Genomic DNA, 25,477 nt, shown 5'->3' with positions numbered 1-25,477 from the left:
GTTAAAAAGGTTTTTTTAATGTCTTATGGATGTTAAAAGGAAAGCTCAAGGATTACTTAGTGTTGTATTCTTTGGGGGTTGTATTTGAATTAACGGTTGCAAAGATGTTCATTGTAGGTTTTAAAATGGTTAACTGAGTTCATAGAATAAACATGGTTTTGCTTTAAAAAATACTTTTCCATTTCTGCTGTACCACACCTGCAGAATGGGCCTAATGCTCCCCATACCACAATCTATTAAAAGTTGTGGGTCAGGTGAACTCCATGATCCACTTTGGGGTTCTCTAAACCCTGGCACTTCAGAGAGCCCCAGGGACATACATATTATGAATAATGCCAGTACAAGATAAATTACTTCATCTTTTTTGTTCTCCAGATTGCATCGGAGTTCAAGGATTTCATTGCTTTTCTCACGACGAAGTTCCAGTAGCTCGTCAGTCTTGGTTTTTAATTCAGCATTCAGCCAACTGTTTTGATTAATCAGCAATTCCTTTTCTTGCTCAAGCCTTCTTTCACGATACTAAAAGGAAATCACAGTTCAGCAACTAATCATTTGAAACATCTGACAGAAGAGAATATAGATTATTCCATAAAGGTTGGTGAAAAATGTTTTGATATTTTGGATAATGTGACTAAGTGTATATCACTAGATTTGGTATCCTTATAATGGGTTTGCCATATCCAACTACATGGAAGGATTTACTTGCAGCAAAACTTGGCGTATCTTGAAATAAATTCAAGGTCAGGAGGATTGATCATGTATTAAGAAGTGCGCAATGTCAGGGCAGCATAGTGGCGCAGTGGTAGCACTGCAGTCTCATGGGGCCGAGGTCCCAGGTTCAATCCCGGTTCTGGGTCACAGGCCGTGTGGAGTTTGCACATTCTCCCCGTGTTTGCGTGGGTTTCGCCCCCACAACCCAAAGATGTGCAAGGTAGGTGGATTCAATACACTAAATTGCCCCTTAATTTGAAAAAATGAATTAGGTATTCTAAATTTATTTTTAAAAAAAGAAGTGAGCCATGATAGAAGTAATTTCACAGGAAATTTGACAACTTACAACCGCATTTGCTTAAATCGTTACAAGGACTTTTACATGGTCAGCTCAGGGTCACCTGGTTGTTGGTTATGACTGATTATTCTTGTTTTGTTAAAACTGTATAATACTAACATGAAGTTTGGAACTGTCAAAGCAGTGCTCTATTTTAGTTCTAATACACTGATTTCCGGAACATTTTTAAAAAACAGAAACGTAGCAGGGTCTTGGATCCAACTAAGAAATTTTAGTGAATGAAACTGTGAATTAATTCTTGAGAAAATCAGTTTCTCTCCTCCCTCCTCGTTACACAAATCTTTTTTTTTTTTATAAATTTAGATTACCCAATTATTTTTTCTATTAAGGGGCAATTTAGAGTGGCCAATCCACCTACTCTGCACATTTTTGGGTTGTGGGGGCGAAACCCACGCAGACACGGGGAGAATGTGCAAACTCCACACGGACAGTGACCCAGAGCCGGGATCGAACCTGGGACCTCAGCGCCGTGAGGCGTTGGGCTAACCACTAGGCCACCGTGCTGCCCTCGTTACACAAATCTAATCCAGCAAAGAACAAGAACTTCAATTTATAAGAAACAAGAATAATTGCAGCAGCGTTTCCAACAAGGCAACAAATGTTATTTCCACAAACGACTGAATACTATTCATCGTGAACATATTGGTCAGGGTTCTCCCTTTCAAGTCATCTAAAGAAATAATTACACAATGACCCCCCCCCCTGCCAAAAGGGACCATTTCATAATTTCAGAGTTAGAGCCATAACTGTCAGTTTTCCTGAATCCTAAAGATCCTACCAGTTCAAATCTCTCCCTCCAATAAGGTAGACACGAAAAGAGTTCTCAAACCGTAGCCAAATGCAGAACTTGGCAAAGTAATTACAAAATCAGGCAAGGCTCCCCCTCCTAAGTCTAAAATTACACTCCTCCATTAAGTCAGTTGCCAATTTTACTTTGCACAATCAAACCAATGCCACTACTGCTAAATTACACACCAGCTCCAGAATTCTGCAACATCGTGCAGTCCTCAGCCTGGGATAAGGACAGTATTTCCACTCAGTATATCATCTTCATGGAAGGACAGAGCAAAGAAGACTGAACGTGGTTTCAAAAAATCTGAAAGATACCCATACCAGCTGACTACTCAACCAAAAGAGTGTATACATTAATTTGCAAGAAAAGACCAGACAGACTGTGGCTTATTCTTGCAAATCCCCATGACACAAATTAGCCCTTCAGCACAGCAACCCACTTACTGGCCATGAAGTCAAATAGAATGCCTTCCTGCATGCATCATACCCAAAATTTAGGACAAACATAGTGCATCAGGCCTAACAATTAACACAAGAAATAGTAATGGTGGGCTTCCAGCCCCTAAAGTCTGCTCCTCAATTCAATACAATCTTCTGCCTCAACTGAGATTTTCCACCCGATTCCCATATGCCTTACTTCTGAGTGACCAAAATTTTCTCAATCTTAGATATAGTTGATGATGGAGCACCCAAAATCCTCTGGGTAAAAGAATTACAAAGATTCACAATCCCATTGCAGGAGATTTTCTCTAAGTCCATCTAAGTCCTAAATGTTCGGTCCCTTTTCCTGAGACTGTGTCCCTATGTTCTAGATTCCCCAGCCAGGGTAAACATCCTCTGTCTATTCTTTCATAGTCTTACATGTCTCATGAGATCATTTCCCATTCTACTAAACATCAGACGACAGGCACAATGTATTCAGCTCATTATAGAAAGCAGTGTAGTCAAATGAACCATCATTATACTACCTCCAAGGCAAGTGCAAAAGTATCTTTCGTTCAAAACTTCACACAGCACTCCTTGTGTGATCTCACCAAAGTTCCTCCCAATGCATGTTTGCCTCCAGCTCCCACGTTTTATTACACACACAGTTTGCATTGTGGTAGCTCATCAAATGTCTTTTGAAAATCGAAGATCCTCAAAAACTAATATTTCTCAAATACTACTTCTCTTTCATAAAACTATGTTCACTTCGTCCAATCATATCATGATTGTCTAATGATTGCAGCATGATATGATGATTGCTTATTGTCACAAGGCTTCAGTGAAGTTACTGTTTGGGGAGGCTGGTACAGGAATTGAACCCGTGCTGCTGGCCTTGTTGTGCTTTACAAGCCAGCTGTTTAGCCCGCTGTGCTAAACCAGCCCCATTTTCCCTGATGACTGATATCAGGCAACTATCATGTAGTTGGCTAATATTTTCCTTCCTTGCTTGAAGAACAATGGTCATTTCGTATCCACTGGGATGGTTATAAAATCTAGGGAATTTTGGAAAATCATAAACAATGAATCCACAATCTCCACAGCTAACTCAGAACTCTAGGATGTAGACAATCAGGTCCTGGGATCGGCCCAATTTTAAAGTATAATGCCAATTTGTGTCTTCTACTGTGAAGACAAAAAAATGTCACTGCCTAATTCCATGCGATAATGTCACCCATTCCTGCCTCAAAACCAACATTTTGTTTCGCTACTTGTTTTTACATATTTGCAAAATGTTTTACAATCTGGTTTTATATTCATTGCTAGCTGACTCAACCAACAAATATTCAGCAAAGGTAGCCCAACCTAGAATACAATTTGGACTTCAGATCCAATCCATTGACTGAATATATCATACAAGACCATGACAAATAAAAAATGTGATTTTATATCTTGACTTCAAAATTAAAAGGTAGACGGGGCATCAGGATGGCACAATGTGGAGTTTGCACATTCTCCCCGTGTCTGTGTGGGTGTCACCCCCACAATACAAAGATGTGCAGGTTAGGTGGATTGGCCATGCTAAAATTGCCCCTTAATTGGAAAAAAGTAATTGTATGCCAAATTTATGTCAAAAGAATTAAGGTAGACGTAGTTGCTAAAAATCCATAAACTACCTCATTAAGAAAATAATTTGAAGGCTGCATCAAGCTTATAGTTAGTGACTGAAATTCAACAATTGCAGAAACACACTTACCTTAATGGAGACTTCTGTTACCTGAAGCTCATCAAGTTTTAACTGAAGATCTATCTTGGTTGAATTTGCTTCTACAAGCTTATCATTTAGTCGTTTCAAATCCTCTGTAGAGATAAACATTTAAATCCACAGGTCACAAGATTTCTCTGACCCCTCTACAAAGTTCTTTTTAGTTGAGCAATAGTATGCACATCTCCAGCTAGACTCTATCTAGTCTCCAGATAGACTTCATTTCAACTGAAATCACACAAGACATGACCAAACTTTTCCTCAGTCACTAACTAGGAAACGAGAGCAGGACCAAAGACAAACCATGAGCATTCAAATGGAATCACACCTTCATTAATCTAATACTGTGTTAAATAATTTAAATATTTAACTGGTGGCTTAAAAATGCTTAATTATTTTAATGATTGGATCAGCGAATATTTCATCATTAAAACGGTTGATACTGAGGATGGCATAATGGATGAGGACACTATTCTCTAAACACTCAAGATTCTAGCCCAGAGAAAGGTCACTCCGAACAGACAAGATGGAAAAAAACGGACAACAATTCAACAATGCAGGCCCACTATATCACCCAATAATAGCTGAGTCAATAAAACGTAAAACACCTTTATGGTGCAGTTAGGATGCTCTAATATTTTGGATATGGTGCAGCTGATGTATTTAGGCATTTATTTAATTAAAAAACCATCATACTATCGATAATCCACGACGTATGAAATCTGCATATGTCACATCCCAATGTTAACATCCCTCACTTAGATGCCAAAAGAAAAAATAAAAAGGGACATTAAAACCAATTTAAAATATTGCAATTTATATTTCTTGCAACTTAAAATCAGATAAGTTTGGTTTGTTTCTTTGACTATGCAATTTGCTCAAAATGTATTTTGTTTTAGTCAGTGGTTCATTTTTCTTTCAAACATTGCAACTCTCCAATACACACTGGGAAAAAATAGTCTCCCTTGTACTCATGGAGCTGTTATCGATGAAGCTTCCATTTTCCTCGGGAAACTGAAAGGGATTCTAGCTTTGAAGACGAAATAGGTACGCAAGTTTCACGTGGAAAAATTAGAGTGATTAATTATTTCCAAAACATGTTCAATAAGGTACCACACAAAAGGCTATCTAAAAAGATACGGGCCCATGGTGTAGCAGGTAGTATCATAGCATGGATTGAGGATTGGCTACCAATGGATAGAAGAGAGAATTGGGAGAAGATGGGCATTTTCAGGCTGGCAACCAGGAACTAGTGCAGTGTCACAGGGATCAGTGCTGGGGTCACAACTACTCACTGTAATATTAATGACTTGGACGAGGGAAGGGAATGCACTACTGCCAAGTTTGCAGATGACAGAAGAATAGGTGGGAAGGCAAGGGAGATGATGACACAGTCTATAGAGGGATATCGACAAGTTAGGTGAGTGGGTAAAAACTTGGCCGATGGAATATAATGTAGGAAAATGTGAAGTCATGCACTTTGATAGGAGGAATAAACGAGCTGAAAATTAATTAAATGGAGAAAGACTGCAGAAAACTGCAGCACAAAGGGATTTTGGTGGTCCTTGTGTATAAATCACAAAAAGCTAGCATGCAAGTTCAGAAGGTAGTTTGAAAGCAAATGGAATGTTGTCCTTTATTTCAATGGGAATGGAGTATCAAAATAGGGAAGTCCTGCTGAAACTATACAAGGCACTAGATAGACCACATCTGGAATACCATTAACAATTTTGGTATCCTTATCAAAAGAAAAATATACTGGCATCAGAGGCAGCCAGAAGGTTTACGAGGTTGATCCCAGGTATTTTATGATGAGAGGTTGAGCAGATTGGGCCTGTACTACTGGAGTTTAGAAGAATGAGAGGTGACCTTATGGAGACATATAGGATTCTCAGGGGCTTGACAGGGTAGATGCTGAGAGGATGCTTCCTCTTGTAGGAGAATCTAGGACCAGAGGGTACAATCAAAGAGTATGGGGTCATCCATTTAAAACAGATGAGGAGGCATTTCTTCTTTTAGAGGGTCGTGAATTTGTGGACTTCTTTACCACAAAGAGCTGTAAAACCTGGGTCATTAAGTATGTCGAAGGCAGAGATGGACAGATTTTTAATCAAATGTTATGGGGATAAGACAGGAATGTGGAGTTGACGATTTTATCAGATCAGCCATGATCTCATTGAATGGCAGAGCAGACCTGATGGGTCGAATGGCCTACTTATGCTCATACGTCTTATGGTCTTTTTAAATCAAAGCTTGTAAATGCAGTTATGCTTTTCATAAATGTTTAACATGGATACATTAAAGCTGCAAACATAGATATATATTGCAGACCTTCACAAAAATATCTGTCTTTTGTCAAAAGGGTAAACCAAATTTACCATTTAGGTGTTCAACTTCCTGTGACCGACGCTCAAGTGTTCTCACCAGTTCTCGCTTTTCATTATCCAGCTCCTCTTTTGTGCGTGAAAGTTGATTCTGTTTTCAAATATATAATAAAAATTAGCATTCTTTCTTCCCCTGTATCTTATCTAAATCTAACATTCTGGGGTTATGACTGATCAAAGGTTAAACTGGACCAGTAGTACAAATACAGTGGTGACAAGAGGTCAGAAGCTGGGCGTTTTGTGGTAACTAGCGCCTTACTGACTCCCTTGCTTCTGCCTGCCAATTACAAGGCACAAGTGTGATGCAACGTTTCCCCCTTAGCTGGATAAACGCAACTCCAACAACACAAGAAGCTCAACACCATCCACGACAAATCAGCCTGCTTAACCAACAGTCACAGCATGTATACCACCTACAAGATGCACTTCAGCAGTTTACCAAGGGTACATTGGTAGCATCTTTCAAACCCCAGGCCAGAACCAAGTAGAAGGACAAGGGCAGTAGATACCTGGGAACATCACCACCACCTGAAAATTCCCCTCCAAGCCACACACCATCTTGACTTGGAATACATTTCCGTTCCTTCACTGTTGCTGGGTCAAAGTCGTGGAATTTCCTCCCTAATAACACTCTTGGCGTACCCCCACTACATGGACTTGCAGTAGCTCAAGGATTGGATTTGCTCATTGTCACATGTACCTGGGCACAGTGAAGAGCATTGTTCTGCGTGCAGCTCAGACAGATCATTCGTACATGAAAAGAAAACCACCACCCTCAAGTCCAATTTACAGTTGACAAGTACTGAACCATCCATTGATAACCCCATCCCATGAAAGAATTTTAAAAAACTTTGCAACATTTAATTCTCAGTCTTGATTTTTCTGTAGCCATGTCTCAGTAATACGACTATATCCAGTTCTTCCCATGCAGAATTGCCTCCAGTTCCCCTATGTTATTGCTGATAGTTGCATTACTCTGCATAAAGTTTAACAATTTTTAGATATAGGATTTTCCCTCGATGCTTAATCATCTTGGACTCCTATAACTTGTCCCTTGCCACAAATGTACTCAGTTACTTAATGGCGACTAGGGGATTTTCACAGTAACTTCATTGCAGTGTTAATGCAAGCTTACTTGTAACAGTGATAAAGATTATTATTGAATGATTTCCTTTCATGTTTTGCTTACATTTAGGCTAGGTTTCTTGTAGATCTCATATCCTTTGACCAATTTAAAACCTTTGGTGCTCCCACTATCTTTTCCACTAGGACACAGGTCCCAGCATAGTTCAGATAGAAGGTTTATTCCCTTTAGGGCAGCTCCATCATGTTAAAGTATTGGTGCCCCATGAAATGGATCTTTGTTCCCCAACTAGCCCTTTAAGCATTTTGGAATGCACTGTGTGGAGGCAGAGCTCATCATGGCTTTCAAAAGGAGTCTATAATTATCGGAAGAGAAAAAAATCTACAAGACTATAGGGGAAAAAGCAGGGGAGTGGAATCAGCTGAGTTGCTGCTGCACTGACATGGGCCAAATTGCCCTCCATGTTATAATGATTCTCTGATTAAATACATACACTTCAGTCATTTGAACAACACACAGCATCTCCAACATGAGCCCAGCTAAAGACAAGTTCCTCCTGTTCTTCCACCAAAATATTCTTCTTTCAAGGCCGTAAAATATGGTTCTCAATTACTGGTAGCACATTCTTTACATCCGAGCTGAGAGAGCAAGTGCTCAAGTCCATGAGTCCACCAAAATTAAAACCACTCTGGCAGCAGGAACTTAGGTTTGTTTGACTACTCCTTAGAGAACATCAGGACTAATCGCAATGCCACCTCTATCTAGATTGAGACCGGTTAATGCAAAACAAGTCTGCTGTTTATCTTCTTGATATATTTGGTTCACTATCCCAGCAGACCATGTATTTCAGAGGGTGCCATGGATTTATATACAAAAACAGGAGTCAAAGTCTTGAAAAGTACATGACCAATATTACTAGGCAAGCTGCCCTTTTAATTTCAGGGCTATTTTTTGTAAATAGACGTGTAGTTACACGCTCAACTGCAAATATTTTTTGTGGGGGTACAATGTATATCCTGCTATTGGATTGAAGAGAGAAAATTTAGAAATTCACCAGTATCTTACATTATGCAAAGGTGTTTTCAAAAAACAAACCAAATCGAGACTTCTGGTGGCGGCAATGGAGTGAGTGGTGGCACATTTGGCAGCTCCCGCTCAAAATGGATTTTACGAACCTTATTCCTGCTCATAGTGTGCAAGATTTGATTTAGGGTGCAGGAGTGATTAGAGAAAGCGAGATTCCACTGGTGTAGGTGGTGGATGGCGCCACCAACCAGAAGTGGGTCGAAAAGAGAGCAGTTGCAGTAGGAGAATCTTGTGTGCCAAACATCAAGATGGCGGAGGGTAAAGGCCTGTTCTGCCCGCCAAGTGATTGACGGAGCAACTTGTGGACTTCTTGAGTGAGATGCTCTGCCAGCAGAGGAGGCAAGCCCAGGAGGACCTAGCCAGGGCGTTGGAGCTGCTGAAAGTGGGAAATGACTATGGAGAGCAGAGGCTGGAGTCCCAGGGCCAGGTGATTCGGAGAATGGAGGAGACGGTGGGGGGAGCACGAGCAGCAACTCGCCTCCTTGGTAGCCGTGATGGATGTGATACAGGAGATCCAAAAGAGGTTGAACGAAAAAGGTGTAGGACCTGGAGAATCACTCCAGGAATGAAGGCGACGAGGGACTGGACAGCATCATGTATGTGGCTAAGGTGCTGGATACGTTGATGGGGGAGGGGGCCTTCGACCTACCCCTGGAGGTTGACAGAGTGTAGAAGGCGCTGATGAGGAAGCCGCAAGCGAGCGAACTGCCGAGGGTGACGGTGGTGCGGCTTAATAGTTTCCCGGGCAAGGAAAAGATTTTGAGATGGGCAAGGCAGACGAGGAGGTGCCCCTGGGAAGGGAACGAGCTGCAGGTGTATCAGGTCCTGGACGCAGACCTGGCAAAGAGGGTTGCCCGGTTTAACCGGGTTACGGCTGCCCTTTTAACAGGGTGAAGTTTGGGATGTTGTACCGGCCCTCCTCTGGGTGGTCTTCCACAACCTAGAACATTTTGAAATGCCAGAGGAGGCGACGGAATTTTTGAGGGACAATGGACTGGCAGGAGAAGGAGAACACTGATCTTTGGAAGAGGCGTTCGTTTTTCTTGTCTCCTCTTTAATGGTTGCTGGAGAACATTTCTCCTTTGAGATATTTGGCAGCAGGTTCTTGGGGAGCATCAAGGGTTTTCTATTTCTTTGTTTTGTTTTTTGTTTCAGCAGGAGGATGTATTTTGTTGGGGAAGAGGGGGCTGCTGACCAAGGTGTGGCTGAAGTTGTGCAGCAAAACAAAAAAGGGAGTGGCAGTGGGCATCTGTGGATGGACTTGGAGGGTTGCTCAACGTGGGCTGGGTGCCCCACAACCAGGCTGGTCAAGTGGAATTAAAGAGGGCTGAATGGGCCAGTCAAACAGTCACGTGATCAGGGATCAGACAAAGTTGAGGATGGGGTGGGGAGGGCAGGTCTTTCATTTGAGATTGGGCATGAAGAAGGGGGAGGGGGAAGAGAGAGATTGTGGTTTAAGACCACTCACCGCACTGGGTGGATATGAGAGTAGACCAGGCCCCCCTGGTGGGGGCGAATGGGGTATTCAGGTTTTATAGGAAGCTATACGAGTCAGAGCTCCAAGCTTTTTTGCGGGGTGGAGGGTGGGGGAAGAAAGAGAAATGCAGCCGTTTTTGGATGGGTTGGAGTTTGCCAAGATGGAGGACCACCTGGTGGAGGGGTTGGGGGGCCCCCATTGGGTTGGTGGAAGTGATGGTGTGTATGAAGGCGATGCAAGCATGGAAGGCCCTGGATAGGTTTCCGGTGGAGTTTTATAAGAAGTTCAGGCAGGGCTTTGTGGGTTGGGTCCAGCTGCTGTATAGGGCACCGGTAGCAAGCTTGCGGACGAACCGGCTGAGCTTGGGGTATTTTGGGTTACAAAGTGGGGGCATTGGTGTGATAATGAGCATTATGGAGTATTTTGGCCAGTTTTCTGGATACAGACTGAACCAAGGAGTGAGGTGCTCTCGATTGAGGCGAATGTGCAAGAGGGGTTGGGAGAGCTACCGTTCAAGATGCTGGGGTGAGTTTCAGGTACCTGGGCATCCAGTTGGCACAGGGATGGGCACTGCTGCACAAGCTGAATCAGGCTCGATTGGTGGAGGAGGTGAAAGGGATTTCAAGAGGTGGGACGTGCTGCCATTGTCGTTGGCGAGGCGGGTGCAGACACTAAAAATGGCGGTGCTGCCACGGCTCTGTTTGTACTTCAGAACCTCCCAACCTTCAGTCCAATATCATTTTTTAAGAAGGCCAAAGTCCTTGGGGATTGGGGATTTGTGTGGGCAGGGAAAACCCCACAGGTCAAGAAGGTGGTCTTGGAGCGGGGGCGGGACTGGTGTTGCCAAATATAACGAATCATTATTGGGCAGCCAACATCGCATTGGGAACATGTTTCGGGATAGTGTTGATAGTGTCTCTGCCGTTCTTGCCTGCCATGTCCACGAGCCCAATGGTGGTGTCAGCCTTGAAGGTATGGCGGCAGCATCCGAGGCTGGAAGGTGCCTCGGTGTGGGCACCGATTTGTGACAATCACAGGTTGGGGGGGGGGGGGGGGGGGGGGGGGGGGGGGGGCTGAGGAGGATCAATGCATCCTCGTCGTGTGCAAGCCTTATCCAGTTCAAAGTAGTTCACTAGGTGCATATGACGGTGGCGAGGATGAATAGATTTTTGTTGGAGTAGAGGATAGGTGCAGCCGATACGCAGGGAGACCCTGCTAACCATGTTGACATGTTCTGGGCGCGTCCAAAACTGAAGGGGTTCTGGTAGGGATTTGCGGACGTAATGTCTGAGGTGTTGAGGATGAAGGTGGCCTCGAGGTTGCGAAATGGGGTGTTAGAAGACCCAGAAGTCCAGGGGACGAGAGAGGCCAATGTCTTGGCTTCCCTGATAACCCGGAGACGGGTTTTGCTTGGGTGGAGGGACTCGGAGCCACCGAAATCGAGGGGTGTCGGTGAATCACCTGGCGGAATTCCTGAAGTTCGAAAAGATTAAGTTTGTCTTGAGAGGGACGGTTGATCGGTTCGTCCGGAAGCGGAAGCCATGCGTCGACTTCTTTTAGGCGGATTGTGGTATGTGTGTGGTGTGGCATTTTCACAAGTTTTTGAGAGGAAATTGGTTTTGAATCAAAGCAAACCAAATCCAATCTGCATTTTTAATTTATTAAGCACAAGCATCAAAAGTGGCTGAAAAGGCAAATTCCAGAAGACGGAGAGGAGATTATTCTTGCACACATTACTCCATACCTCAACACTGATTAATCTTTCCGTAGCAGATCCTAGTTCTTCATTTTTTGCTCTGATTTCTTTCAACTGTTCACCTACAAAAGGGAAAAAAGATATTGTAATGATGAAGAAGTCCTTAAATAATTGAAGGAAAAAATTTCTATACTTCCTACTCAGGAAGGGCCAGTCTTCAATGCAATGAATTTATTAATTCGATAATATACTGTTCAAAACATTGCAACAAACTCAACACAACACTACTTATTTTCCACATTGTTGGCATAAATTAATCTCCTAAAGACTTAGGTTGTCATTTTTTAAAAACTTAATATATGCAGCAAAACTTACGAAGTGCCAAATGTTCCTCACGCAGCTGTTGACATTCTTGCATCTCTGACACTAATTTTTCTTGTCCCTGGGTTAGTCGTTTCTCCACTTCAAAATACTGTTGCTCTGAAATATTAAAATCATAACTTGTACTTTTAGTGCAACTGTTAAGGTCCACAGTCACCGGGGATTTTACTAGATGACTGGTTACGGTTAGGACAAGCAATCTGGTGAGGTGCATTACACATAACAGAATTTACCACCAATGTACCACATTTTCCATTAAAGTCCCAGGCTATAAAAATGATAACCTCCAAGCAATTAAATACAACAAATCATAACCTAAAATATGATCAACACAAATAAAAGTTCACAGTGGAAACTATTAAGACATTCATCAAGTCCAATTCTAATGCAGAGTATTGAAAAGAAATTCTGACTTACAAAAGAACTGCAAGCAATATTCAATTTGCAGAAATGTAAAATCAGAGCAAGTAGAATCCAGCAGGAGCAATTATTTTAATTTGTTAATATTAATTTTCAGCATCAAGGCAGCCCTGGCAGTTATGTCCAATTCCTGGTGGACTTTTGAACAGTTAAATACTGGTTCATTATATCCGAATAGCCTCAACCACCTTAGAGAGCAGTTAACAATCTACTATATTGATATGAATGATCACACTGGTGAGATTGTATAAGCATGGCATACTGCTTTGTCTAACATGACATCAGCCAGCATGTTGGGCGGGGGGCTTCCACAATAATTCAACAGCTGCATGGTCACATTTACCAATAACAGCTTTTAAATACTCAAACCGTAATCATTTAGTCCTCACTCTTTGCATGGCAAGATAACTAGTTGTACTACCACATACATTGAATATTACAAACTGGGGCAGCATGTGGCACAATGGATAGCACTGGGACTGCGACGCTGAGGACCCAGGTTCAAATCCCGGCCCTGGGTCACTGTCCATGTGGACAATCGCACATTGGGTGACTTCTGCTCGAGGCTTGTTTTTTTCTTAAGAGTTTAATGCCCGCTCCCAGGACAATTTTTTGACAATCAAGTGTAAGAAGGCATAAGGAAGATGTTGAAAAACCAGGAGAAAACCGCAGTGAAGGAGGGAGGGAGTGTGGGTTCGCCGTCGAGTGAAAGGGTCAGCCTGGAAGCTGGTAAGATGGTGGAGACTGAGTCGCTGGGGCCGCACTGCTTAAGGCAGAAAAGATGACCGAATTGATGGCTTTGGAACTGGAGAAGCAGTTCGCAAGGCACATGGAGGTAATGAGGCAGAAGATGATGGTGGCGTTGAAGATGTTGATGGAGGCAATTGCCCCAGTGAAGGTGGCTGTGTCGAAGGCATCTGCCGAGGTGCGCAAGCTGGATGAGAAAATGAAGGCAATGGAGGAAATCATGCTTCCGGTTGCGGCTATGACCAGCTAAGTCGCACGTTTGGCTGCTCCTGCTACAAAGGTGTTTTCGGGCCGATTGGAGGGCCCCAACGGCGCTGGAAGGACAAATCCCGGTGGGGGAAGGCTCCCTGAAGAGAACCAGACCAACTTTATGGTCGGTACCCGGAGTGGGGTGGTAAAGAAAGCAACAGCAGCACCCAAAAAAAAGCGGGGGAAGAAGACCAAAATGGCGGCCGGTGGCGTACCCGAGGAATGGAGGAAATGGGCGGAGGAGCAGCAGGCCGCTCTCCTGCGCTTCTTTACGGAGCTGAAAATGGAGCTCTTGGAGTCAATGAATGCGACGACCACCAGGCTGATGGGAGCCCAGGCGACCCAAGAGGCGTCGATTCGGGAGCTGCAGCAGGAGATGACTGCGAGGGAGGAGGAGGCCACGGTCCTCGTGGGAAAGGTAGAGGTGCACGAGGCACTCCACCTGAAATGGCAGAGCCGTTTTGAGGAGCTGGATACCCGAATGAGGCGGAAGAACCTGAGGATCTTGGGCCTGGCAGAAGGCCTGGAGGGGTCAGACCTCCCGGGATATGTAGCAGAAATGCTGAGCTCCCTGATGGGGGCAGGGGCCGTCCCTTCGCCCCTGGAGCTGGAAGTGGCCTACAGGGTCATGGCTAGGAGGCCAAGAGCAAATGAGCCCCCGAGGGCGGTGCTGGTGCGGTTCCAGCGACTCAGCGATCGTGAGAGAGTGCTGGAGTGGGCCAAGAGGGAAAGGAGCAGCAAGTGGGAGAATTCGACGGTGAGGGTCTACCAGGACTGGAGTGCGGAGGTGGCAAAGCGGCGGGCCCGGTACAACCGGACGAAGGCGGTGCTACATGCAAAACGGATCAGGTTCGGAATGCTGCAGCCAGCGCGCTTGTGGGTCACCTACAGGAACCAACACCACTATTTTGAGTCCCCAGAGGAGGCGTGGGCCTTTGTACAGGAAGAGAAACTGGACTCGAATTAGACCCAGGGGATACTTGGCGGCCGTAGCCGCTTGGGTACTTTCAGCTGAATTCTTTGTTTGGATTTTGAACTCTTGCTGTGGTTTTTCTTCTGATGTTTTTTCCCCCTTTGCCAACTTCCCTTAGTTATTGTTATTGTGGTTATTCATGGTCATTTATGGTTATTTATGCTGTTTGGTAGAGGGCGACTGTTAAGTACATTGTTATTTGTTATCTATCTGTTATTTATAATGTTAAGTTGGGGAGGCGGGACGGGGGGGAGAGCAGATCGGGGATATGGGCTCCTAGGGGGGGTTCTTTACAGGCATGGACGGGGACGGGGGTGGAACTGAAGATGGCGGGGTGGGGTGTGGCAGGGCGAAAGCGCGGGCTTTCCTCTGTTTTCCCGCGCGCGGGGCAGAGGAGGGGGGAGGGGAGGAGTGCGGGGCGTGGCTAGCAATGGCGACCTTTCCCGCGCTGGAGCGGGGCCAGGGAGGAGTGGCAAGGGGGGGGGAGGCCCCCCCCCCCCCCCCCCCGAGCCGGGGGGAGTCGGTGTGGCAGGAGCAGCCGGGTCAGGGTGAACCAGCTGACTTACGGGAGTACGATGGAGGGTACATCGCGGCTAGGAGGGGTCCTAGCCTGGGGGGGGGGGGGGGGGGGGGGGGGGTTAGGGAGGGACACCGGGTTGCTGCTGAAAAGACCAGAAACGGGAAGTGGAGGACGGGAGAGGTGGGGGGAGGGGGACATCGCCATGGGGAGCGGGTCAGAAGGGGAGGGTCGACCTGGGGCGAGCAGGGAACAGGACATGGCTAATCGGCAGGGGAAGGGGGCGGGTCGTCCCGCGACCCGGCTGATCACTTGGAACGTGAGGGGGTTGAATGGGCCGGTCAAGAGATCAAGGGTATTCTCACACCTGAAGGGACTGAAGGCTGATGTAGCAATGTTACAGGAGACCCATTTGAAGGTAGTGGACCAGGTTCGCCTGAGAAGGGGGTGGGTGGGACAGGTGTTCCACTCTGGATTGGACGCAAAGAACCGGGGGGTGGCGATTCTGGTGGGAAAGAGGGTGTCGTTCGTGGCGGAGGAGGTGGTGGCGGATAAGGAGGGTAGGTATGTGATGGTGAAGGGTAAGCTGCAGGGGGAGAAAGTGGTGATGGTCAACGTATATGCCCCGAACTGGGATGACGCGGGTTTTATGAGGCGCCTATTGGGCCTCATTCCGGGACTGGAGGCAGGGGGCTTGATCATGGGGGGGGACTTTAACACAGTGCTGGACCCCGGGCTAGACAGATCGAGCTCAAGGACCAATAGGAGGCCGGCAGCGGCAGAAGTGCTGAGGGGGTACATGGAGCAGATGGGAGGAGTAGACCCATGGAGGTTTGGTAGGCCGAGGGCGAGGGAGTATTCCTTTTTCTCCCACGTCCATAGAGTGTACTCCAGAATTGATTTCTTCGTGTTGAGCAGGGGGCTGATGCCGAGGGTACGGGAAGCTGAGTACTCGGCCATTGCGATCTCTGATCATGCACCACATTGGGTGGATGTGGAAATGGGGGAGGCGCGGGACCAGCGCCCGCTGTGGCGGCTGGATGTGGGGCTGTTAGCGGACGACGAGGTGTGTAAAAGGGTCCGGAAGTGCATTGAGAGCTATCTGGACTTGAATGACACGGGTGAGGTGCAGGTGGGGATGGTCTGGGAGGCCCTGAAGGCAGTGATCAGGGGAGAGCTGATCTCCATAAGGGCACACAGAGAAAGAAAGGAGAGGCAGGAGAGGGAGAGGCTGGTGGGGGAGCTATTGGAAGTGGATAGGAGATATGCGGAGGCACCAGAGGAGGGGCTGCTGGGAGAACGGCGCAGCCTGCAGGTCAAGTTCGACCTGCTGACCACCAGGAAGGCAGAGACGCAGTGGAGAAGGGCACAGGTCTATGAGTATGGGGAAAAGGCGAGCAGGATGCTGGCACACCAGCTTCGCAAACGAGATGCGGCCAAGAAGATTGGGGGAGTGAAGGAGAGGGGCGGGAAGGTAGTGCAGAAGGGGCAAGAAGTGAATGGGGTCTTCAGGGATTTTTACAAGGAGTTGTATCGGTCTGAGCCGCCGACGAGGAGAGGGGGAATGGAGGACTTCCTAAACAAATTGAGGTTCCCAAGGGTCCAGGAGGGGCTGGTAGAAGGGCTGGGGGCGCCAATAGGGCTAGAGGAGCTAGTCAAGGGAATAGGTCAGATGCAAGCGGGGAAGGCGCCGGGGCCAGATGGGTTCCCGGTGGAATTCTACAAGGAAAATGTGGACTTGGTGGGACCGGTACTGGTACGAGCCTTTAATGAGGCGCGAGAGGGGGGGGGTTCTGCCCCCGACAATGTCGCAGGCTCTGATCTCCCTGATATTGAAGCGGGATAAAGACCCAGTGCAGTGCGGGTCCTATAGGCCTATCTCGCTTCTGAACGTGGATGCCAAGTTGCTGGCAAAGATCCTGGCAGCTAGAATAGAGGATTGTGTGCCAGGGGTAATCCATGAGGACCAGACGGGGTTCGTGAAGGGGCGGCAGCTCAACACGAACGTGCGGAGATTGCTGAATGTAATTATGATGCCGGCAGTGGAGGGGGAGGCTGAGATAGTGGTAGCGCTGGACGCGGAGAAGGCATTCGATAGGGTGGAGTGGGAGTACCTGTGGGAGACGTTGGAACGGTTTGGGTTTGGGGCAGGGTTTATTAAGTGGGTGAAGTTGCTCTACTCGGCCCCGACGGCGAGTGTAGTGACAAACGGGAGGAGGTCGGAGTATTTCGGGCTCCACCGAGGGACCAGGCAGGGATGTCCCCTATCCCCCTTACTTTTCGCACTGGCGATTGAACCGTTGGCGATGGCACTGAGGGGTTCAGGGGGGTGGAGAGGACTGACTAGGGGAGGGGAGGAACATCGGGTATCGCTGTATGCGGATGATCTACTGCTGTACGTGGCAGACCCAGAAGGGGGAATGCCGGAGATAATGGAACTATTAGCAGAGTTCGGGGACTTTTCGGGGTACAAACTAAATTTGGGCAAAAGCGAGGTTTTTGTGATACACCCGGGGGACCAGGGAGAGGGTATTGGGAGACTCCCCTTCAAGCGAGCAGGAAAGAGCTTTAGGTACTTAGGGGTGCAGGTGGCAAGGAACTGGGGGACCCTCCACAAGTTGAACTTTTCCAGGCTGGTGGAACAGATGGAGGAGGAATTTAAGAGGTGGGACATGGTACCGCTGTCGCTGGCGGGGAGGGTGCAGTCAATCAAAATGACGGTCCTCCCAAGGTTCTTGTTTTTATTTCAGTGCTTGCCCATCTTCCTCCCCAGGGCCTTCTTCAAAAAGGTGACGAGTAGCATCATGAGCTACGTGTGGGCGCACGGCACCCCAAGGGTGAGGAGGGTCTTTTTGGAGCGGAGTAGGGACAGTGGAGGGCTGGCACTACCCAATCTCTCGGGGTATTACTGGGCGGCAAATGTGTCAATGGTGCGCAAGTGGATGATGGAAGGGGAGGGGGCAGCTTGGAAACGAATGGAGAGGGCGTCCTGTGGCAACACAAGCCCTAGTAACGGCACCATGGCCGCTCCCCCCCACGAGGTACACCACGAGCCCGGTGGTGGCGGCCACCCTCAAGATATGGGGGCAGTGAAGGCGACACAGGGGGGAAATGGGAGGTCTGTTGGCGGCGCCAATAAGAGGGAACCATAGATTCATCCCGGGGAACATCGACGGGGGATTTCAGAGCTGGTACAGGGTGGGCATACGGCAGCTGAAGGACCTGTTTATAGAGGGGAGGTTTGCGAGCCTGGGAGGGCTGGAGGAGAAGTTTGAGCTCCCCCCGGGAAACATGTTCAGATATTTACAAGTGAAGGCATTTGCTAGGCGGCAGGTGGAGGGGTTCCCCCTGCTCCCCAGTAAGGGGGCGAGTGATAGGGTGCTCTCGGGGGTCTGGGTCGGAGGGGGGAAGATATCAGACATCTACAAGATAATGCAGGAGGCGGAAGAAGCATCAGGGGAGGAGCTGAAAGCCAAGTGGGAAGGGGAGCTGGGAGAGCAGATAGAAGACGGGACGTGGGCGGATGCACTGGAGAAGGTCAATTCTTCCTCCTCGTGTGCGAGGCTGAGCCTCATTCAATTTAAGGTGCTGCATAGAGCTCACATGACGGGGACAAGGATGAGCCGGTTCTTTGGGGGTGAGGACAGGTGTGTCAGATGTCTGGGAAGCCCAGCGAACCATGTGCATATGTTCTGGGCATGTCCGGTGCTGGAAGGGTTCTGGAAGGGGGTGGCAAGGACGGTGTCGAAGGTGGTGGGGTCCAGGGTCAAACCAGGATGGGGGCTTGCGATCTTTGGGGGCAGCAATGGTCGTGGGGGGACATGCACGACTGTAACGCGGGCAAGTCTGCTCGCTGCTCATGTCTGAAACTGTAGGCTGCCTTGTTTGTTAAGTTGTTGCTTGGGGGGGGGGGAAGGACTGGTGCGCGCGAGAGGGCGGGCGAGGGAGGGATATTTGCCTAGAGGGATTGTGTTGTAAATAATTTAAAAATTAGTAGGGGTAAATGTCTGTATGGAAAAACTCTTTCAATAAAAATTATTTTTAAAAAAAAATGGAGGAAATCATGTCGAGGCACAGCGATCACCAAACCTCAATGGGGGAGGAGCTGCAGAGGATATTGAGGTCAACAAAAGGGCTGCGAGCTAAATTGGAGGATCTGGAAAATAGACTGAGGTGGCAAATTTTGACGCTCATGGATCTAACCGAAAGGGTGGAGGGCCCGAGGCCGACTGAGTACTTTGCCAAGATGTTGGTGGGGGAGGAAGAGGATGCTTCCCAGTACGAACTGGACCGGGTTCGTCAGTCGTTGAGGCCTAAACCAAAGGCGAATGAACCGCCAAAAGCAGTGGTTGTTTGCTTGAACAGGTACCATGGAAGGGGAAGGTCATGAGTTGGGCGAAGCAGAAGCAGGAGGTGCAGTGGGCTGGAGGTGGTGTACGTATTTACCTGGACTTAACTGTGGAGCTACCGAGCAGCCTTCAGCCGAGTGAAGACAGCACTGTGTAACAGTGAGGTGTAGTTTGGCATAGTGTGCCCAGCGAATTTGAGGGTGACCTGCAACTCCAGAGACCTTAACTTTGAGATGGTGGAAACGGTGGAGGCGTTTATGAAGGCAGAAGGATTTGGTCAGAACTGAGGAATTTTGGATCATGCACCGCATTGGGTGGACATGGTCTTGGAGAGGCGAACAGTGCAGAGGCCGGGGTGGAGATACGACGTGGGGTTGCTGGGGTACCAAAGTTTTTGTGACAAGAGCGAGACAGAGCGCGCGCGCGAGACAGAGCGCGCGCGCGAGACAGAGCGCGCGCGCGAGACAGAGCGCGCGCGCGAGACAGAGGGCGCGCGCGAGAGAGAGCGCGCGCGAGAGAGAGCGCGCGCGAGAGAGAGCGCGAGCGAGAGAGAGCGCGAGCGAGAGAGAGCGCGAGCGAGAGAGAGCGCGAGCGAGAGAGAGCGCGAGCGAGAGAGAGCGCGAGCGAGAGAGAGCGCGAGCGAAAGAGAGCGCGAGCGAAAGAGAGCGCGAGCGAAAGAGAGCGCGAGCGAAAGAGAGCGCGAGCGAAAGAGAGGGCGAGCGAAAGAGAGGGCGAGCGAAAGAGAGGGCGAGCGAAAGAGAGCGCGAGCGAAAGAGAGGGCGAGCGAAAGAGAGGGCGAGCGAAAGAGAGGGCGAGCGAAAGAGAGCGCGAGCGAAAGAGAGAGAGCGAAAGAGAGCGCGAGCGAAAGAGAGAGAGCGAAAGTGAGAGAGCGAGAGTGAGAGAACGAGAGAGCAAAAGAGAGAGCGAAAGAGAGAGAGAGAGCGAAAGAGAGCAAAAGAGAAAGCACGAATGTAGTTCTGCAGAGAGGGTGGCAGGCAGGGAGTTGGGCCTCCCGAATTTAATTATACTATTATTGGGTGGCAAATGCTAAAAAGGTGAGAAGTTGGGTTGAGAGGGGGAAGAGTCCAGTGGGTTACAACAGAGAAGTGTCCGTGCAAGAGGTCGGGGGCGAGGGTGTTGGCAACTGCACCGCTCCCGATGGCCCCAGGTAAATATTCTGTAGTCCATTGGTGGTGGTAACACTGACCATTTGGAGGCAGTTGAGGCAGCACTTTTAAGCTGGGGGCTGGGTCAAGAGCCGATTAGGTGGAACCATAGGTTTGAACCAGGTAAGTTGGTTTGAAGGTTTTAGAGATGCGAGCCAAAGTATTAAAAGACCTGTTCCTGAGGGGTTGGGAGAGAAATAATGCTAGTGAGGCAATATTTAGGCGCCTGCAGCTCCAGGGTCTTGCCAGGAAGGTGGTCCAGAGTTTCCCGATGGCGCCAGCCCCCACATGCATGAGGTTGGGGCTGATACAGCTGAAGGTCGTGTACAGAGCGCACCTCAGGAGGGTGAGGATGAGCCGACTCAGAGGGTGGAGGATGTGAGTGAGCACTGTGGGACGAGCACCAAAGCACCCAGTCTCAGTGGACTGAGGAACTAACAAATCTGCATTTAAATATCTCAGTACATCCCAAAGTGCTACATGGGCATAAAATGTAGCAAGTAATTGCAGTAGCTGTAACAGCCAATTTGTGAACAGCAGTTCTCCACAAACACCAATGAGATCAATCAGCTGTTCATTTATTTTGGTGCTGTTAGATGAATACTGGAAAGTGCTTTGGTGTCAGACCACTGCTCAAAAATGCACTGTTGGATCCACAATATGATCACGCAACAGGAAAATGTTTACGATCAAATGGATTACATAGAACATAGAGCAGTGCAGCACAGAACAGGCCCTTCAGCCCTCGATGTTGTGCCGAGCAATGATCACCCTACTCAAACCCACGTATCCACCCTATACCCGTAACCCAACAACCCCCCCCCAACCTTACTTTTTAGGACACTACGGGAAATTTAGCATGGCCAATCTACCTAACCCGCACATCTTTGGACTGTGGGAGGAAACCAGAGCACCCGGAGGAAACCCACGCACACACGGGGAGGACCTGCAGACTCCGCACAGACAGTGACCCAGCCGGGAACCGAACCTGGGACCCTGGAGCTGCGAAGCATTTACGCTAACCACCATGCTACCGTGCTGCCCCTTAACATGTTTTGATCAGCAATATAGCACTACCTCACCACCGCTATGATGTGTCAGCCTCATTATGTGCTCATCTTGCAAAGGTGTTTTGAATTTCTAACAGGCTGACCCGAGTCAGACTCTTCATGAGCTAACGTTGAGTCTGGATGACTCTTTGTCAAAGCTTTGACAAAGACTCATGCAGACGCGAATCGTTAGCTCCCTTTTCTCTCAACAGGTGTCAGACTGGCTGAGATTGCCCAGTATTTTCTGTTTTTGTTTCAGATTCCAGCATTCGCAATAATTTGCTTTTAACTTCTTATTGATCCAAGTCTATATTGCAAAGTCTGGAAATCAATTATTAATTTTAAACAAATGCAAACGTGAATCAAATCAAGATTTTTGCATCTAGGGGAGGCATAAATTTCATATTGCATAGTACTGTCTTGTTGAAAGAACTCTTAATAACATCATTAACCACTGTATTAAATAACCAAATTTCCTACTTAGAAATTCTATTTATATTTCCATGGTATCATGGCAGAAAATAAAAATGAATCTCAATGTTTAAATCATTACTTTTAAATCAATAATTATGAAGACATTTGCACACTTCAACCGAACAGCCCTGCACTCATTCCATAGGAATATTAATGCCTGTACACAGATGTGAAATAAATGAATCATTAAGGAAAATGGAACGGATAACATCTGATGTTAACCTATTATCGACATTAGATTGCATACAAATCAGAATTGTTTTCCTGTCAAGGTGGAATCTCCAACTCTAATCACAACGTGTATATTAACTGGATAAGAACTGTCCAAATCTTTTAAACCTTGCTTCGCATTAAATCAATTATCGTTGCAAACATCAGGGGGCCGACAAACATCTTAATCGATATGGTTCGCAATTTCTGAATCAAGTTCTGCTTTTCATTTTACATTCGCAGGAACTGCAAGAACATAATTTAACCAGAGGGTGGTGGGAATTTGGAATTCGCTGTCTGAAAGAGTGGTGAAGGTAGAGACCCTCATAGCATTTTAGTAGTACTTAGGAAAGGGCAGCATGTGGCGCAGTGGTTAACACTGGGACTAAAGTAGCACCGTGGGGTAGCACTGCTGCATCACGGCACTAAGGTCCCAGGTTCGATCCCGGCTCAGGGTCACTGTGGAGTTTGCACATCTCCCTGTGTCTGCGTGGGTCTCACCCCCCACAAATCAAAGATGTGCACGCTAGGTGGATTGGCCACACTAAATTGCCCCTTATTTGGAAAAAATTAATTGGGTACTCTAAATTTTTTAAAAACATGGACTACGGCGCTGAGGACCCGGGTTTGAATCCCAGCCCTGGGTCACTGTGCACGTGGAGTTTTCACCCCCATAACCCAAAGATGTGCAGGTTAGGCAGATTGGCCATGCTAAATTGCCCACTAATTGGAAAAAATAATAATTGGGTACTCTAAACTTATTTTTTAAAAAGTAGTACTTAGCTATGCACTTGCGATCCCAGGGCATAGAATCATAGAATTTCCAGTGCAGGAGGCCATTCGACCCATCAAGTCTGCACCAGCCCTTGGAAAGAGCACCCTACCTAAGCCCAAATCGCCTAGTAACCCCACTTAACCTTTTTAGGACACTTAGGGCAATTTAGCATGGCCAATCCCCCTAACCTGCACATCTTGGGACTGTGGGAGGAAACCGGAGCACCCGGAGGAAACCACACAGACACAGGGAGAAAGTGCAGACTCCGCACAGACAGTGACTCAAGCCAGGAATCGAACCTGGGATCCTGGAGTTGTGAAGCGACTGTGCTAACTAACCACTGTGCTACCAGCATACAACTCCATGGGCCAAGTGCTGGAAAATGGGATTAGATGGTTAAGTGGTTTTTGACCGGCGCAGACACAATGGGCCAAAGGGCCTTTTCTGTTCTGCATGATTCTATGACTATATAATCAATGTGAAAGCGTTCATCCCCCTCCAAAATCTTCCTCCACAACCATGGACTGGTTTAGCTCACATGGGGCTGGTTTAGCTCACTGGGCTAAATCGCTGGCTTTTAAAGCAGGCCAGCAGCATGGTTCAATTCCCGTACCAGCCTCACGGACAGGCGCCGGAATGTGGCGACTAGGGGCTTTTCACATTAACTTCATTGAAGCCTACTCGTGACAATAAGCGATTTTCATTTCATTCCAGTCAACATACTCAAGAGACCAGCTCTTCGTCATCCACTCTCCCTACATCAGCCGGTTCAACTGTTGAACTAGGTTGAATCAAGTGCACTTTTAATTTTCACATGCCACCATACACAGTTCATTTCAGATTCCTATATGTTTTAGGAGGAACTGTTATATCATAGATCATAGAATTTACGGTGCAGAAGGACACTATTCAGCCCATCGAGTCTGCACCGGCTCTTGGAAGGAGCACCCAACCCAAGGTCAACACCTCCACCCTATCCCCATAACCCAGTAACCCCACCCAACACTAAGGGCAATTTTAGACATGAAGGGCAATTTATCATGTCCAATCCACCTAACCTGCACATCTTTGGACTGTGGGAGGAAACCAGGACTCCCAGAGGAAACCCACACATACACAGGGAGAATGTGCAGACTCCGCACAGTGTCCCAAGCCAGGAATTGAACCTGGGACCCTGGAGCTGTGAAGTAATTGCACTATCCACAGTGCTGCATGTGTTGGGGTGAAACTACATGAAAAGTCATAGCAAGTGATCAATAGCAATGTCAAAATAGGCAAAGTAGAAGAGTTTAGGGCGAGAATCCCCGAGAGCACGGTGGCTGAACATGATACTAATGGTAGAGCAAATTAAATCGAGCATACAAAATGTATTCAGGAAGTGCTGTGCAAAGTTGTGCACAGAACCTATGGAAAGGCTGCAAAAGAGAACACTTTTTAAATTATGGGTTAGGGAGCTAAAGCAGGTGGACCAAAACAGGAATGAATACAGATCATATTATGATATTACGATCTATAATACAGATAGTATTACCTTAACAGAATGATAGAATTTACAGTGCAGAATCTGAAGCAATTCTTAAAAGAAATGGCAAATTAAAATGCAAGCTTAGGGAAACAAGTATCAATAGGATATATAGTACTCATTCAAACCCTGCGGTTGACCCTTATAAATATAAAGATCCAAAAGTCTCAGTATAGGTGAAGAGAAACAAAAATACTCCGTCGCATCCTCATGCCAAGGGGCGGCCTACCTCCCTCTGGCTTCTCACCCAACATGCATTCCCATCCATTACTCACCACTGTCAATTTTAAAACGCTCATATTTGGTTTTAAGGAGCGTGAAATCCGCCTCTTTGTCGGTGATAAACTTCTCAAGTTTGGACACAGTAAGTTTGGGGAGTTTGGCGAGTTCAGCACGATCGAGCAACTGCTGCAATACAGCCACAGCCGCCGCCATATTACCGTCTGCGCCTGAAACTTCCTCCCGTCCACAAACCTAACAAGGCGCTTGTGTGACGTGTGACGTGACAGGCCGCGCGCGGTATCTGGGAGTCATAGATCCGCGCAGCCTCACTTCCCCTGTCTTTCCACAGGCAAAATCTACAAGACCCGATAGACACTGCGGGGGTCATGCACTCTCTTCCCCGCCCCCCAGCTGACATCCGGGTGAGCGAAAGCGGGGGGGAAAAGTCCTGGAATTAGAGCCGGAAAATACAAACAAAAACAGGAAAGAGCAATGATCCCACGAGACCTTCAGCGTTCCCAATCTAGTCTCTCATCGCATTTCAATGTTATTGGATTATGCCTTCCGCAGTCAGTACCCGGTTGCGTGTGTCTGTACACAGGATTTTGCAGCACGAAATAAAGAGGCCTTCCGGCCCACCAGGTTAC

The 25,477-nt window shown here is 47.4% G+C and overlaps 1 protein-coding gene across 1 annotated transcript in view; it reads right to left on the bottom strand.

Annotated features, from left to right (window-relative positions):
- tprb (translocated promoter region b, nuclear basket protein) overlaps positions 1-25,118 on the bottom strand; it is a 162,294-nt gene extending 137,176 nt beyond the window's left edge. Inside the window, 6 exon segments of the mRNA XM_038793506.1 lie at positions 355-519; positions 4,041-4,144; positions 6,428-6,524; positions 11,825-11,898; positions 12,152-12,256; positions 24,884-25,118. Coding sequence (XP_038649434.1) covers positions 355-519; positions 4,041-4,144; positions 6,428-6,524; positions 11,825-11,898; positions 12,152-12,256; positions 24,884-25,043 — 705 coding nt within the window. The 5' untranslated portion in view covers positions 25,044-25,118.
- Between the last annotated feature and the right edge of the window lie 359 nt (positions 25,119-25,477).

The sequence above is a fragment of the Scyliorhinus canicula genome, chromosome 4 (genome assembly GCF_902713615.1).
Source record: "Scyliorhinus canicula chromosome 4, sScyCan1.1, whole genome shotgun sequence".
Classification (NCBI taxonomy): domain Eukaryota; kingdom Metazoa; phylum Chordata; class Chondrichthyes; order Carcharhiniformes; family Scyliorhinidae; genus Scyliorhinus; species Scyliorhinus canicula.
Note: the sequence above shows the minus strand (reverse complement) of the source record. Positions and strands in the feature narration are given on the sequence as shown.